The sequence below is a fragment of the Coregonus lavaretus genome (assembly GCF_964263955.1).
Source record: "Coregonus lavaretus genome assembly, chromosome: 21".
Lineage (NCBI taxonomy): Eukaryota > Metazoa > Chordata > Actinopteri > Salmoniformes > Salmonidae > Coregonus > Coregonus lavaretus.
This window is the reverse complement of record NC_140008.1, coordinates 9,962,741-9,979,918: the sequence shown is the minus strand read 5'-3', so window position 1 is coordinate 9,979,918 and position 17,178 is coordinate 9,962,741. Positions and strand designations below refer to the sequence as shown.

General features: G+C 43.0%; 1 protein-coding gene across 4 annotated transcripts in view; it reads left to right on the top strand.

Moving 5' to 3' along the window:
- Nucleotides 1-17,178, top strand: part of LOC311148870 (MOB kinase activator 2-like) — a 102,140-nt gene that overhangs the window by 68,214 nt on the left and 16,748 nt on the right. The window contains exon 1 of one of the 4 annotated variants that reach the window (XM_084185868.1): nt 9,840-10,102. The exons of the other annotated variants lie outside the window; for them this stretch is intronic. Coding sequence (XP_084041994.1) covers nt 9,987-10,102 — 116 coding nt within the window. The 5' untranslated portion in view covers nt 9,840-9,986. Of the gene's footprint in view, nt 1-9,839; nt 10,103-17,178 lie in introns of those variants that run through there. 4 annotated transcript variants of the gene reach the window in all.

Here is a 17,178-nt window from a genome sequence, read left to right as displayed (position 1 = left end):
TTGGTAGCAAGAATTTTGTATAATTTAAATTGAAAAACTTGAATTGTGGAATCAATTGTTGTTTTGTGTATCTGTTCATAAACCAAGTGCCATGGGTTCGGAACATCCCATGGCACAAACCTGTGTGGCGCACCTGTCAGCATTTTTGTCCTCAAAAGGAACTGCTAAAAATGCAAATTTTCTTATAGCCAATTTAGATTTTTAATATAGGCCAGACTAACTGTTCCCTACCTTCTCTCCCTTCCACTTGCCTTCTCCATTTCTGCGGTAATGCTGCAATCAATTGTTTGTAACTTTGTATTGAGCAAATATTCACATATCTTCAATAGCTGCATGTGTGACGTAACTCCATTCATATCATTAAAAATAATCCAATCCAGATTGTATTTTATTTAACTTTTATTTAGACAGGCTAGCAGATAACCATATACTTCGTCATTGTGCTAACGCTAGTTAGCATTGGCTCGCGAAACTACCTCTAACTTCCTTCATACTGGACACAGAGACATAAGAATGGTATCCACGAGTTCATCTGACTCTGGGGAAGTAGTAGGAAGGGCCTCATTGCCAAAGTCCCAAAGTATCCCTTTAACAATGTAATGCATCTCAATAAGAAAATAGTGCTTTTACATAATGTAGAAACCTTATATTCCACAAATGACTTTTTAATTTCAATGACCGGTATTTGTATCACCATGTTAGCTTTATAATACACATGTATTTACACGGTTACATATTAATTGTAATTATTAGGGCACAATTCTATATATTTATCTCATTCGATAAAAAAAAAATATCTTATTTTCTTTTGCTCCTAAATTTCATGTTGTGCTCCTAACTTATTAAAGTTGTATTTTTTTTTTTCGAGCCCTGACCTCAACCATTATCATGAACTGAACATCTCATAACTAACAGGAGCCTTGGGTTAACTGCCAATGTCAGAGACAGACGGACAGTTAACCTGACCTGTGTTAGTTTTGGCTCTCATTCCAGAGATTGACTCCCCTGACCCCCTCTGATTCCAAAGGTTGACTCCCCTACCAGCACATTCCATCCTTACATCTTAAAGCTGCAATATAGTTTTTGGGTGACCCGACCAAATTCACATAGAAATGTGAGTGATAGATATGTCATTCTCATTGAAAGCAAGTCTAAGACGTGGTAGATCTGTTCTATGTGCGCTATTTCTATGCTTCCTGTTAAGTTGTTTTTGCGTCTTTTACTTTCAGTTTTGTACACCAGGAAGTAGGGAGTTATGGAAAATATATTTCAAAGCGGTTTAGATGGTACAATGATTCTCTACACTATACTTGCTTGTTTTGTCACATAAATTGAAATTAGGCGAACTATTAGAATTTTAGCAACCAGGAAATGGCGGCGCGATTTCGGCATTGTGCACCTATTTAACCTTCTTTATCCTTATCAAGACCATCTCATAATTGACCATCTGACCTCAGACCAGTGTCCTGGGGGCCACTTGTGACCCTGCAGTGCAGCTCTCGTTCCAACCTCTCACCTGAAATACGGCCTGTTTCCTCTCCACCCAGAGAAGAGGTGGAGGAAGACGAGAAAGGCCTGAGTGATGATGGAGAGAAAGAGGTTAGAACAAGAAAAAGAGAAGGTAAAGCAGTAGGGTGCAGAAGATCCCATGGGAGGAAATGGAGACTTAGACAGCAAGGTGAGTTATGGGCTGGATGTTTTGGCTGAGTGAGGCTGAGGCAGCACAGTGAGGCCTCCTCTTCTCTCCCCTGTCTGTGGAATGTACAGAACGCTGAGCCAGGGCATGCTGTGACAACCTCCCCGCTCCTGCTGCACACTCACTCCCCTCTTTTAATCCACTCACTCTCTCCTCCCTCACTCTCTGTTTTTTATTAACCATCCTCTTGTCACACTCCTTTCGTTCCTCACTCACTCCTCCTTTCACTTCCCCTCATCCACTGCCCATCTCTTCTTTGTCCTCTTTTTCACCCTCACTCACCATCACTCTTGTCCTCTTATCATCCTCATTCACCATCACTCCTGTCCTCTTATCATCCCCTTCCCTCCTCTCCTCCTTCCTCTTCTCCCTCCTCTCCTCCTTCCTCCACTCCTTCCTCTCCTCCTTCCTCCACTCCTTCCCGTCCTCTAACCCGTCATCCTCCCATCCCGTTCCACCTGATCTGATCCAGTTAATACAAACTGTAGCTATGGAGATTGAAACGGACGGAGGAAGGTCTGGTAGTTCTCATCTACTCCGGCTCCATCTTGTCGTTGCACTCTCTCTCCTTCATCAGTCAGAACTATGTTACACTCTCTCCTTCATCAGTCAGAACTCTGTTACACGCTCTCCTTCATCAGTCAGAACTCTGTTACACTCTCTCCTTCATCAGTCAGAACTCTGTTGCACTCTCCCTCCTTCATCAGTCAGAACTCTGTTGCACTCTCTCTCCTTTATGAGTCAGAACTCTGTTGCACTCTCTCCTTTATGAGTCAGAACTCTGTTGCCCTCTCTCTTTCATCAGTCAGAACTCTGTTGCCCTCTCTCTCCTTCATCAGTCAGAACTGTGTTGCCCCCTCTCTCCTTCATCAGTCAGAACCCTGTTGCACTCTCTCCTTTATGAGTCAGAACTCTGTTGCCCTCTCTCTCCTTCATCAGTCAGAACTCTGTTGCCCTCTCTCTCCTTCATCAGTCAGAACTCTGTTGCACCCTCTCTCCTTCATCAGTCAGAACTCTGTTGCAATCTCTCTCGTTCATCAGTCAGAACTCTGTTACACTCTCCTTCATCAGTCAGAACTCTGTTACTCTCTCTCCTTCATCAGTCAGAACTCTGTTACACTCTCTCCTTCATCAGTCAGAACTCTGTTGCCCTCTCTCTCCTTCATCAGTCAGAACTCTGTTGCCCCCTCTCTCCTTCATCAGTCAGAACTCTGTTGCACTCTCTCTCCTTCATCAGTCAGAACTCTGTTGCACTCTCTGTCCTTCATTAGTCAGCACTCTGTTGCCCTCTCTCCTTCATCAGCATGGCGTCGGCTAGGCTGGATGCTGTGCGAGAATAAAGGCTACTTGACAGGCTCACTTTACGATTGAACTCATCTTCTAAAATCTGCAGGACATAAAACAATATACAGTTGAAGTCTGAAGTTTACATACACTTAGGTTGGAGTCATTAAAACTTGTTTTTCAACCACTCCACACATTTCTTGTTAACAAACTATAGTTTTGGCAAGTCGGTTAAGACATCTACTTTGTGCGTGACACAAGTAATTTTTCCAACAATTGTTTACAGACAGATTATTTCACTTATAATTCACTGCATCACAATTCCAGTGGGTCAGAAGTTTACAAACAGTAAGTTCACTGTGCCTTTAAACAGCTTGGAAATTCCATAAAATGATGTCATGGCTTTAGAAGTTTCTGATGGGCTAATTGACATCATTTGAGTCAATTGAAGGTGTACCTGTGGATGTATTTCAAGGCCTACCTTCAAACTCAGTGCCTCTTTGCTACATCATGGGAAAATCAAAAGAAATCAGCCAAGACCTCAGAAAACAAATTGTAGACCTCCACAAGTCTGGTTTATCCTTGGGAGCAATTTCCAAACGCCTGAAGGTACCGCGTTCATCTGTACAAACAATAGTATGCAAGTATAAACACTATGGGACCACACCGCTGTCATACCGCTCAGGAAGGAGACGCGTTCTGTCTCCTAGAGATGAACGTACTTTGGTGCGAAAAGTGCAAATCAATCCCAGAACAACAGCAAAGGACCCTGTGAAGATGCTGGAGGAATCACGTACAAAAGTATCTATATCCACAGTAAAGCAAGTTCTATATCGACATAACCTGAAAGGCCGCTCAGCGAGTGGCGCAGTGGTCTAAGGCACTGCATCTAGCTGTGCCACTAGAGATCCTGGTTCGAATCCAGGCTCTGTCGTAGCCGGCCGCGACCGGGAGACCCATGGGGCGGTGCATAATTGGCCCTGTGTCGTCCAGGGTAGGGGAGGGAATGGCCGGCAGGGATGTAGCTCAGTTGGTTTGCAACGCCAGGGTTGTGGGTTCAATTCCCACGGGGGGCCAGTATGAAAAATAAAATAATGGATAAGAGTGTCTGCTAAATGACTAAAATGTAATGTAAAATGAAGAAGCCACTGCTCCAAAACCGCCATAAAAAAGCCAGACTACGGTTTGCAACTGCACATGGGGACAAAGATCGTACTTTTTGGAGAAATGTCCTCTGGTCTGATGAAACAAAAATATAACTGTTTGCCCATAATGACCATCGTTATGTTTGGAGGAAAAAGGGGGTTGCTTGCAAGCCGAAGAACACCATTCCAACCGTGAAGCCGGGGGTGGCAGCATCATGCTGTGGGGGTGCTTTGCTGCAGGAGGGACTGGTGCACTTCACAAAATAGATGGCATCATGAGGAAGGAAAATATTATATGGACATATTGAAGTAACATCTCAAGACATCAGTCAGGAAGTTAAAGCTTGGTCGCAAATGGGTCTTTCAAATGGACAAATGACCCCAAGCATACTTCCAAAGTTGTGGCAAAATGGCTTAAGGACAACAAAGTCAAGGTATTGGAGTGGCCATCACAAAGCCCTGACCTCAATCCTATAGAACATTTTGTGGGCAGAACTGAAAAAGCGTGTGCAAGCAAGGAGGCCTACAAACCTGACTCAGTTACACCAGCTCTGTCAGGAGGAATGGGCCAAAATTCACCCAACTTATTGTGGGAAGCTTGTGGATGGCTATCCGAAACATTTGACCCAAGTTAAACAATTTAAAGGCAATGCTACCAAATACTAATTGTGTGTATGTAAACTTCTGACCCACTGGGAATGTGATGAAAGAAATAAAAGCTTAAATAAATCATTCTTTCTACTATTATTCTGACATTTCACATTCTTAAAATAAAGTGTTGATCCTAACTGACCTACGACAGGGAATTTTAACTAGGATTAAATGTCAGGAATTGTGAAAACTGAGTTTAAATATATTTGGCTAAGGTGTATGTAAACTTCCGACTTCAACTGTGGATGTAATAAGATAGATATCGATTTTGGGACATGACCTGTAGTATTTTCGTATACACTTTTCATATTAATGCAAAATTCCTGATGTTTTTTGAAGATTTCTCTCAAAAACAAGCGAATCTTTGTGAAATCCCTATGGAGTACTGCAAGATTTTTATATTTAAAACAGCTCGTGTCATGCTAATTTTAGCTTTTTGCAGCCCGCGGAAACAACTTTGAAGATGACCACCACAACATGTAAAGTCCAACTTACAAAATCCAACTTTTTGGATATACTGTTAATGAAATGATGGAGTAAGACCCCACTGAACGATTCAGAATGTGATTTAGGCCATATGAGTCCTATGGTGGGAGATCATGTATGTCAAACAAAGGATTGTTTATACCAATCCAGTGACATTAGATAATGTTTAGTGTTTGTTATACAGAATAGGATTTATGCAAGTCCAATGTTTAGCCTAGATGTGCGTTTCTTCCGTGGAATTAAGTTCATGCCTGAGAACGTGAGATAATGTTTATAGCCTGAGAGAAGACCAGGTGTCAAGAGGTGAGTCATGTCTTGTCTGGGAAGAAGCACCATTGGTGACGTCAATAGTAGCTAAGAATCATAGTCATCTCTCTGTCCGTTAGAAGAGGAATGTGTCCGACCGCACTTTCCACCCACGTCAAATCTTAGGCTATGTAAGAATGGTGTTTGCTTGTGTGAAGGATTCCAACCTGTAGGTAAGATATGTAGTCAGTGGTTTGATTTCTACCTGTAAGGCTCTATATGAGGTTGAGTTACATAGGACAGTGGTTCCCAAACTGTGGGGCGCGAGGAACTCAGTCCGGCTTTAAACTTACTCTTCAAAGTTGTAATAGTAGAATGCACAAGGTGCACTTTCGAAATGGAGTTGTGCATCATCAGTTCCTCTTGTCATGTTAGTCATTGCATACCTTCGAGAGTGGGCGGGGCGCAGGATGTTTCCCAATGCTTTAAGGGGGCCCCGAGTGAATAAGTTTGGGAACCCCTGACGTAGGACACCAGTGCTAACTATATTAGCCTACCTACAACAGCAATTCATTAGTTGTAGTTATCAGCATGATTTCCACCCAAATCGGCTCATATACAGTAATAGATTAGTACTGTCCAGCAACCGAATTGCTGTACTTCATTAAGTTGTCTTTGACTTTGAAGCCCTCTGTCTTGAATGGAGTTAATTCTGAATAGAGGCCCTGGCTATGGCCCAGTGATCTTGAATGGCTGCCTTCTGATCTAATAGTTGTAAGCTTATCTATGGAAAGTTCCATTCCATTACTTCCACTTGTCACCACCTCAAGTAGGGCCCGAAGCCAGGTAGGACTGTTCACTCATGGCCCTAGTGTCACTCTCACTACTGTCTCTCTCTCTCTCTCTCTCTCTCTCTCTCTCTCTCTCTCTCTCTCTCTCTCTCTCTCTCTCTCTCTCTCTCTCTCTCTCTCTCTCTCTCTCTCTCTCTCTCTCTCTCTCACCCCTTTCTCTCTCTCTCACCCCTTTCTCTCTCTCTCACCCCTTTCTCTCTCTCTCTCTCTCTCACCCCTTTCTCTCTGGTCAGTATAGCCCAGAGGCAGGCTGAGGTAAGAAATAGCTCCTGGGAAAAGGCTCTACCCTGTCCTGGCCCCTCTTCCCCCTCTCTCCTTCCCCTTCTCTCTCTTTCTACTCACCACAGCAGCAGCCACTCAGAATGAGGCTCTGGAGCACCAGAGCTCCACCCCCCAGCCTCCCTCCCCTCTCCCCCCTGAGTGAGCTCTGTGCTGGGGCCAGACGGGGAGACGTGCATGCTTCCCATCCGAAACAGTTCGGAACAGTTCGTGCATATATTATGATGACATTTTGGTGTTTGGCAAGAGTTTTTTCAGCTGTTTGTGCACATGTTGCTTCTCGAGGCAAGCCAAAGTCGGTAGACGAAGTCTACGCCCCTTCGTTGGTGATTGGGCAACAGTAGGGATTTTTCAATTAAGTGTTTGTCATTCAACGAGAGACTAATCGTTTTAATGCGCATGTATTCACTTGACAAATACTGCACCAAAGATCTCCTCTGCAAAAATGCTTTTTTTCTCGTTTTTCAAGCAAAAGGTATTTTTAAGGGAGTATGTGACCACACTCGTTCAGCTAGCCGTACTCGGCTAGGCGCCAGATGAACCGAAGCATGATGATGCCTTAAGAGGAGTTGTGCTGGCTGAGTGTGCAGATGGACCTGTACAGGGCCCTATCAGACAACCCCTCTCACTCTCAGATAGTTACAGAAACACACACAAATAGATAGCAGCTCACAGCACAGAAACAAGCAGCGGCTCTCTTGCAGACACACACACGTATAAAGATTGACTGGGTGGAAATGGAATTGATCCCAACCCTGACACACAATGATTGGCACAAAGACCCTGACATACTCCGACCCTTAAACACTCAGACTGTGACACACACACTGGGAGTGAGGTGGGCCTCCAGAGATCCCCCAGATTACTGTGTCTTTGTGAGCGTCCATGCTACAGTAGTCAGCTGTTAGGAATTGTCTTACATCTGCAGCTGCAACCCCACCAGTCCAGCCTGAGCACGGGGGGGGGAGAGACTAGGGCCCATATTCATATAGCGTCGCTGAGTAGGAATACTGATCTAGGATCAGTTTTGGCTTTAGATCATAATGAATTACATTATATGGACAGGGGGCGGGGGGGGGGGGGGGCCTGATCCTAGATCAGCACTCTGAGATACTTTATGGATACTGGCCCTGGTCAGAGAAGGGGGAGAATTGAGAGAGAACACCACCAGTCCTGTTGTGGCAAAGTCAAGTCGCTACATGTCCATCTACTGCTCGTCTCCCAGCCTCATAGTTAGTTCCAGGTGAGGTTCAGTCAAACACAAGAATGTGGCCTCACCGTCTCAACATGTAGCCTATTAAACGCACTAAGCACGTTCTGCTGGCTTCAGGCCTCAATGCAGCTAACCTGTCTAGTGAGATGACTGGAGGCCTGTGGAACATAAATCAGACAGCTAACCCGTCTAGTGAGATGACTGGCGTCAGACCTCTTATTGAGTATGTTTACATGCACACTAATAATTGGATATTAAACTGATTATGGCAATAGGCAGAGTATGGCATTAGTCATGTAAACACCTTACTCTGGTTATCTTAACCGGCGTAAGGTCAAAGTTGAAGTAAGCATAGTCCGATTAAAACACCTGGTTTTCTGAGCAATTTTTAGAATTATTAGGACATGTAAACAGCTTAATCGGCGTTCCAGCGGTGTATTTAATCTTATGCGTGAGTGAAGTAAGTTCGGAAAAACTGAAAGTATGCATCTTAGAAATAGTTTTCACATACTAACTTTATATGTCCAAACTCCAAATCAAATAGTCTTTGCAAAAATAGCATGGGTCACTGTGATAGAATGGTTCGTTTGTTTGCCGTTTTTCTGCATTTATCAAAAGTCCCATCAGGTAGCCTGATTTCAGATGTCATGTAAACAGAATTATTAGAGAAATTGTTATTCTTGGAGAGCATGTAAATGTTTTAAACTAACTATTATATTAACCTGACTAGCCACAATAATCGTATTATTGTGTGCATGTACCCATGCTCAATGCAGCTAACCGGTCTAGTGAGATGACTGGAGGCCCGTGGAACTTAAATCGAGGTCACGGCTGCCATCTAATTGTGGATTAATTGTTGAAGATTTAATTTTAGGAATTGTTTTTATCCAGAGGTGGGAGATATTGCCTAATAGGGATAACCTCAGGCAGAAAAATATTAGCATACTTCTGTTTAATTTGATGATACCATTTATCTTTGTGTTTACAGTATGTAGCCTAGTGTTCGGTTTTAAAGTTGTTACAGTACAGCAACAACTCCATAGTTATTACTGCTATATATTAACTTTAAGCATCAGTTGTCAGAGCACCTTACCGATCACTCCACCTGTACACAGCCCATCTGAAATTAGCCCACCCAACTACCTCATCCCTATATTGTTATTTATTTTGCTCATTTGCACCCCAGTATCTCTATTTGCACATAATCTCTTGCACATCTATCATTCCAGTGTTAATACTAATTGTAATTATTTTGCACTATGGCCTATTTATTGCCTTATCTCCATAACTTGCTACTTTTGCACACACTGTATATATATTTTCTGTTGTATTTTTTAACTTTATGTTTTGTTTTACCCCCATATGTAACTCTGTGTTGTTGTTTTTAATCGCACTGCTTTGCTTTATCTTGGCCAGGTCGCAGTTGTAAATGAGAACTTGTTCTCAACTGGTTTACCTGGTTAAATAAAGGTTAAAAAAAAAAATAATAATAATTACAACTAACCTAGTAGATGGTTTAGTCTATTCATAGCACCGTGTGATCTTTAACTACAGTTACTTTTGTAACTCTTATGGCTACTTTGTAGCACATAATCATGTACTATGTAGCCTGCTTCAGTCTAGCTGGCGCTTGCTACTTTGCACAAAACTTTAAGGAAGCGCAGGGGTCACGTCGTCACTAGTTACCACAGTCACAAATTCATAATTAAGGGCTAAACCCCAGCCTATTTCTACAATTTATCTTCTTAAACTCTGATTTTAAACCCAACCTTAAATTAAGACCAAGATCAATATAATTATTACCAATAGTATGATTATTTAAAAAAAGATGTATAAATGTTTACGATATAGACTATTTTGACTTTGTGGCTGTGGTAACTAGTGACAATCATGGATCACGTCTACATCTACATGGCTGTGACGTACGTATTGTGGGGGTTATTTTTTCTCACCTCGAGGTCTCTCCGCTCCACCGATTGGCTGCAAGTGGAGAAGGGGGGCGGCCGTTGCGAAAGCCACAAATACGTTTTTCTTAAGTTCTTATGTACAGTAAAAGTTGAAGTGTTTAATTTTGGAGCCTCATCCGAAAGCGACGGTGTGGACAGAGAAGTTTTGAAAAGTTTTTCCATTCAACTATGGTCGGAGATTGCTGTCCTATTTCAGGCGACAATACGGATATGCACTCACAGAGGAACGCAAAAAGCGGATTAAGTTGTAAAATGGTCCTTCAGGCGGTGGGCAAAGTTTTAAGGTAAAATAACAATATTTTAGACTTCGTCAGGTTTAAATGGTTTGTATTCATCATACTCGTTGCGAGCCTTCTCTTTAATGTGAAGAGAAGGCAGCTGTGGGCTCGCGACGGTCCGCATCACAGCAGCATGCATGGTTTACAGTGGAACTTTCCATGGGACAGCAAAAGGAACATTCACTGTCTGGTTTGGGATATATCATTTTGTTGTAAAATAACCGGTTTCATCTGCTAAGCATATACGTATTGACGTTTTAGATTTATTTCCGATGTCTAAAACGTTGGAGTACAGTTTTGGATAAACTATGAGCAAAGTAGGCTATCGACTCTCACATGACACGATTCCGTAGTAGTAGCAGCAACAGTGTATCTATCCATGGTGTGTTTGACGACCAAAATCGCTAAAATGCGAGTAGGTAGCCAATACTGTCGTTTTGAAATCATGGTGTGTGTGACGACCAAAATCGCTAAAATGCAAGTAGGTAGCCAATACTGTCATTTTCAAATCGGTAAACGTTCGTCTCTGAATCAGTTCTTGGATTGATGCCGTGGCAGCAGATGTTGGATGCGCGAACATGTAGTTTTACAGACTGGTCTCATAGATTAGACGTAACATAGTAAACGTAAACACGAACAATTCAATTATTTTACGTTTGGTATTTTTAAATAAGATATAAGGTTACTTAAGAAAAGAAAGGAGTGTGGTTAGTCGGCGTAAAATGCAAACGTCTAGCAAACCAAAGGTTGCGTGTTCGAATCTCATTATGGAGAACTGTAGCATTTTAACTAAATAGCAATTTTGCAACTACACTGAATTAAAATAAATAAAACATGTAAAGTGTTGGTCCCATTTTTCATGAGCTGAAATAAAAGATCCCAGATATTTTCCATATGCACAAAAAGCGTATTTCTTTCTAATTAGTTGCACAAATTTGTTCACATCCCTGTTAGTGAGCATTTCTCCTTTGCCAAGATAATCCATCCACCTGACAGGTGTGGCATATCAAGAAGCTGATTAAACAGCAACATCAATACACAGGTGCAGCCTGTGCTGGGGACAGTAAAAGGCCATTATAAAATGTGCAGTTTTGTCACAATACAATGCCACAGATGTCTCAAGTTTTTAGGGAGTGTGCAATTGGCATGCTGACTACAGGAATGTCCACCAGAGCTGTTGCCAGATAATTTATTGTTAATTATTCTACCATAAGCCGCCTCCAACGTTGTTTTAGAGAATTTTACAGTATGTCCCTGGCCTCACAACTGCAGCTCTTCATGGATGAATCACGGTTTCAACTGTACCGGGCAAATGGCAGGCGGTTTGCTGATGTCAACATTGTCAACAGAGTGCCCCATGGTGGTGGTGGGGTTATGGTATGTGCAGGCATAAGCTAAAGACAATGAACACAACAGCATTTTATCTATGGCAATTTGAATGCACAGAGATACCGTGACGAGATCCTGAGGCTGTCTTCCCATTCATCCGCCGCCATCACCTCATATTTCAGCATGATAATGCACAGCCCCATGTCGCAGGGATCTGTACACAATTGCTGGAAGCTGAAAATGTTGTTCCATGGCCTGCATACCCACCAGACATTACATTTTTACATTTACATTTTAGTCATTTAGCAGACGCTCTTATCCAGAGCGACTTACAGTTAGTGAATACATATTTTTTTTATACTGGCCCCCCGTGGGAATCAAACCCACAACCCTGGCATTGCAAACGCCATGCTCTATCAACTGAGCTACATCCCTGCCGGCCATTCCCTCCCCTACCCTGGACAACGCTGGGCCAATTGTGCGCCGCCCATGAGTCTCCCGGTCGCGGCCGGCTGCGACAGAGCCTGGATTTGAACCAGGATCTCTAGTGGCACAGTTAGCACTGCGATGCAGTGCCTTAGACCACTGCGCCACTCAGGAGACATGTCACCCATTGAGCATGTTTGGGATGCTCTGGATCGACTTGTACAACAGCGTGTTCTAGTTCCCGGCCAATTCTTTTTTTAAACGTATCTTTGACCAACAGATGCATATCTGTATTCCCAGTCATGTGAAATCCATAGATTAGGGCCTAATTAATCTATTTCAATTGACTGATTTCCTTATATGAACTGTAACTCACTAAAATCTTTGAAATTGTTGTATGTTGCGTTCATATTTTTGTTCAGTGTACTTACTACTTTTGAGCTATTTTGCAACTACTTAGCATGTTAGCTAACCCTAACCTTTTAACCTAACCCCTAGCCTAGCTAACGTTAGCGTTAGCCACCTAGCTAATGTTAGCCACAACAAATTGGAATTTGTAACATATCATATGTTTTGCAAATTCATAATACACTACAAATTTGTGGATTCGGCTATTTCAGCCACACCTGTTGCTGACAGGTGTATAAAATCCAGCACACAGACATGCAATCTCCAATGACAAATATTGGCACTAGAATGGCCTTACTGAAGAGGTCAGTGACTTTCAACGTGGCACTGTCATAGGTCAGTTCGTCAAATTTCTGCCCTGCTAGAGCTGCCCCGGTCAGCTGTAAGTGTATCTTACGAAATGGATGGATGCTACACATCCACAAATTAATACATACAAAACGTAACATATCATACTGTATGGAGTGGCTTGAATTTACGTACAGGATAATACGAAATGCTCTGAGACCACGTTGCAGACAGTTTTATTAAAGCTGGCACTGAACATCTAGATACTTTTAGAAACTCAAATGGGCTGTCAACTTTCCCACTGCAAAGTTCTACTTGCATAAGCCTAATCATACTGTTTTCTCGTTGCAATATTCTTCACAGCTCAGAGTTTAAAAAGGAAATTGCTGTCTGTGTTTAGCTGTAATTATTACAGGCTTATTTGACTCCAGTTCCGGGTTAGCAGCAATTCACTAGTCAGAGGTAGCCTATGTGGCAAAACCCCCTAAGCTTTACTTGGCTTCCAGCACTCAGCGACTGCACGACAGGTCTCCCCAGCAAGACTGAACAAGAATGAGAGCAATGTGATACGCCTCCTCAACCACTGTAAATAATTAAAGCCTCCGTTTTAATCAAACATTGCATATTTAGAGGTGTTTTAGATAGAGAATGAAAGACCATAAACTCATTCTCTATGTAAAACATTACAACAGCACAACGTATACATGCAGTGTTACACAAAGCGGGGCTTTTTGAGGTTGCCGGTTTCAGTTTTGCCTCAACTGGCAGCTTCATTAAATAGTACCCGCAAAACACCAGTCTCAATGTCAACAGTGAAGAGGCGACTCCGGAATGCTGACCTTCTTGGCAGAGTTGCAAAGAAAACTTTGTAAGTCGCTCTGGATAAGAGCGTCTGCTAAATGATGTAAATGTAAAAAGCCATATTTCAGACTGGCCAATAAAAATAAAATATTAAGATGGGCAGTCTGAGATATGGCTTTTTCTTTGCAACTCTGCCTAGAAGGTCAGCATTCCGGAGTCGCCTCTTCACTGTTGACGTTGAGACTGGTGTTTTGCGGGTACTATTTAATGAAGCTGCCAGTTGAGGACCTGTGAGGCGTCTGTTTCTCAAACTAGAGGTAACACAAGTGATTGGCTCAAACGCATTAAGAAGGAAAGAAATTCCACAAATTAACTTTTAAGAAGGCACACATTTTAATAAATTTTTACATTTTTGTCATTTAGCAGACGCTCTTATCCAGAGCGACTTAGTTAGAGTGCATACATTTTTTTTTCATACTGGCCCCCCGTGGGAATCGAACCCACAACCCTGGCATTGCAAGCGCCATGCTCTACCAACTGAGCTACACGGGGAAATGCATTCCAGGTGACTACCTCATGAAGCTGTTTGAGAGAATTCCAAGAGTGTGCAAAGCTGTCATCAAGGCAAAGGGTGGCTATTTGAAGAATCTCAAATAGAAAATATATTTTGATTTGTTTAACAGTTTTTTGGTTACTACATGATTCCATATGTGTTAATTAATAGTTTTGATGTCTTCACTATTATTCTACAATATATAGAAAATAGTTTAAAAAATAAAGACAACCCTTGAATGAGTAGGTGTTCTAAATATTTTGACCGGTAGTGTGTGTGTGTGTGTGTGTGTGTGTGTGTGTGTGTATGTATGTATGTATGTATGTATGTATGTATGTATGTATTTATTTTAAATGTTTTGTCATTTAGCAGATGCTCTTATCCAGAGCGACTTACAGTTAGTGAGTGCATACATTTTTCATACTGGCCCCCCGTGTGTATATATATATATTTTTTTTATCAAACCCCTCGTGGGCCGGATTGGACCCCCCTGTCCCGAGGACTAGAGGGCTGTAGATTAGAAATGTGAAAGAGACACACAAACCAGCAGACAGGGCTGGTCCCTGGTCAGTTCTTGAGCGTTGCTGCGGGACTAGAATGGTGACAGCTGTCCAGCTTGTCAGGCAATGAGAGGGACTTATAGAGAGAGGGATAGAAGGAGAGAGTGAGGGTCATTGACAGAGCCAACAGCTGTGAGATCCAGTCAGTCAGCCATGCAGCTATTGAACCCACAACTTCCAGGCCCCTACAAAGACCTTCAATCAGATCTGAGTTGGTGTATTTGGTTATTGAATTAAAAACCGGATTAAGGACACACACTCTGCATTCCTCCCAGATTAAGACAGGCCCTGTGTGTTCGGTCTCATCTGTTTCTCCTCCAGAAATCATCCTGAGACTTCACAAAAACCTTGACACACACACACTTCAAGTAGTCTTATTGAATAACCCATTACTGTGGGCTAGACTAGGTCCCTGAACACTATAATTCGAGTCCCAGTCTTAAGACACCCAGCTGGTGAGCGTGACAACAAAGTCTATGGCATGCACGGTTTCCTCCTATTACGAGGCGGTACCAACTTCCTGTCCATTCCCAGCCCAGAGACCTGTGTCTGGCCCTGGCCTCTGGTCTAGCCTGGCCTAGCCTGGTGAGCATGAGGCATACAATGCCTTTTATGGTAAAGACTGCCTGGGAGAACTTTACCAAGAGCAGGCATGGCCCTATGTGTGTATCAGGGGAGGGGTGCTAGCAAAGAGGAAGTTTTCTTTATCCTAAAATAAGCTAATGGCTCCAGAATGTACCTCCTTGTACCACACAGATGTGGGAATGAGGCGGGGTTTGGAAATTGAGGAAATTAGGGAAAAGGCGAGATAGGAAGTGGCTTAGTGATACAGAATGTTTTCAAAAGGGGGAAAAAAGATGGGCAGAGAAAGATGAGAGGTTAGAGGGCAGAGAAAGCTGAAAGAGGTTAGAGGGCAGAGAAAGATGAAAGAGGTTAGAGGGCAGAGAAAGATGAGAGGGCAGAGAAAGATGAGAGGTTAGAGGGCAGAGAAAGGTTAGAGGGCAGAGAAAGATGAGAGGTTAGAGGGCAGAGAAAGATGAGAGGTTAGAGGGCAGAGAAAGCTGAAAGAGGTTAGAGGGCAGAGAAAGATGAAAGAGGTTAGAGGGCAGAGAAAGATGAGAGGGCAGAGAAAGATGAGAGGTTAGAGGGCAGAGAAAGGTTAGAGGGCAGAGAAAGATGAGAGGTTAGAGGGCAGTGTAAGGCCTCTGGCTCTTGACCCTGGACAGGTGAGTCTGTCACAGAGAGGGAGAGTCTCAGAGGGGGGTAGAGGGGTGAAGACAGGTCTACATGAAAGACAATGAACGATGTAAAAGGGAAGAGGAGAGGGAGAATAAAGAGGGAAATAGAGGGGGAAGAGAAGAGGGAGAATAAAGAGGGAAATAGAGGGGGAAGAGAAGAGGCAGAGCTTGTCATTAATAATTAGCTAGGAGTGTAATCTGCAGTGTCCCAGCCTTTAAATTAGGCAAGGAAAACGAGCCCACTGGTGCATGGGAAGACTGGTGTAGCATGGTAAAATAGGACCTTTCTCCCCTCACCTCAAAGAAGTGGTCACACTGTGACATGAACTCAGGAAGAGGAGGACAGAGTGAGTGTGTTTGTGTTTCTGGCAACTTCTGTGGGTCGTTTCAGAAGTGGACCATTCAGTGCCTGTGAATATCACTCTTCAAGTCCAGAAAATCCATAGGTTTATCTACCACTGTGCACCTCTGAACTGTGCAAACAGTGTTCGCGCAGTGAGTGCAGTTCCCAATCCGCCTCATCAGGAGTCAACTAGTCTCGTAGGCCTGTAAGAAAAAGGCTGTGTGGCTGCTGAATGAGCAGTGTTCAAGACTAAAATAGACAACCCACTAAGGAGAGGCAGCCTTCTGGCAGGTACAACACAAGACTGGCTGTTACTGTTCAGCCCCAACAACCTGCTTCCAATTAATAGCATCATCATTCCATACATTACACAATATGCAGAGGAAAGCTGAAAGTGCTTTGACTAAAAAATGCTACCAGAAAGTCTGTATACATTAAGCTAACAGTGTTGTATTTTCTAAGTAGGCAACCTTGGAATCGAGCCGCCTGGCCACTTTGTATGCGTCGCTAACTCTGTTTAGTTATCACCTGAACAGTGAAACATGCACAAATTCCACCTACACTGACGCACGCACACTGCTACTTTAAAGGCTTGGAACAAGAGGATTTCCTCATTTTTATTAGTGCATTGACTGCATTATGCAATCTTAACACATTTGGTATGACTTACCCCCTTGCTAACTTTAGCCATGTATTTACTTTCCCCTCAGTCAGTGGCACCTGCCTGCCAAGCCCAATATTGCACAACTGTTGCTTAAATTGGCCTGGTGAATTTGGGAGGCATCTAACAATTGGCATATGGAAGTGGTTAATGCAATCTGTGACAGGGAACAGTGTTCAGCATCCATCCAAACAAGATGGCTTCCTGCACACTGAGCACAGATCTTGGATCAGCTAACCCTCCACAAAACCCTAAACAAAAGAGGAAAAACACATTGTCCTCATGAGGGTTGAGGTTTTGAATTAGGGAGAAGAACTTGTACTTGGAGCGTAAACAAAGTTATGCCAGACAATGTGAGGAGTTTTTTTTCCCCTGTTCTCTCTGGAGGGTAGTTATGGTGGATTTTTGAAGCGCCTACTGAGCATGTTTCCTTTAGCCCTGGTATGTGGAGGTGAGCTCCATCCACACCAGAGAA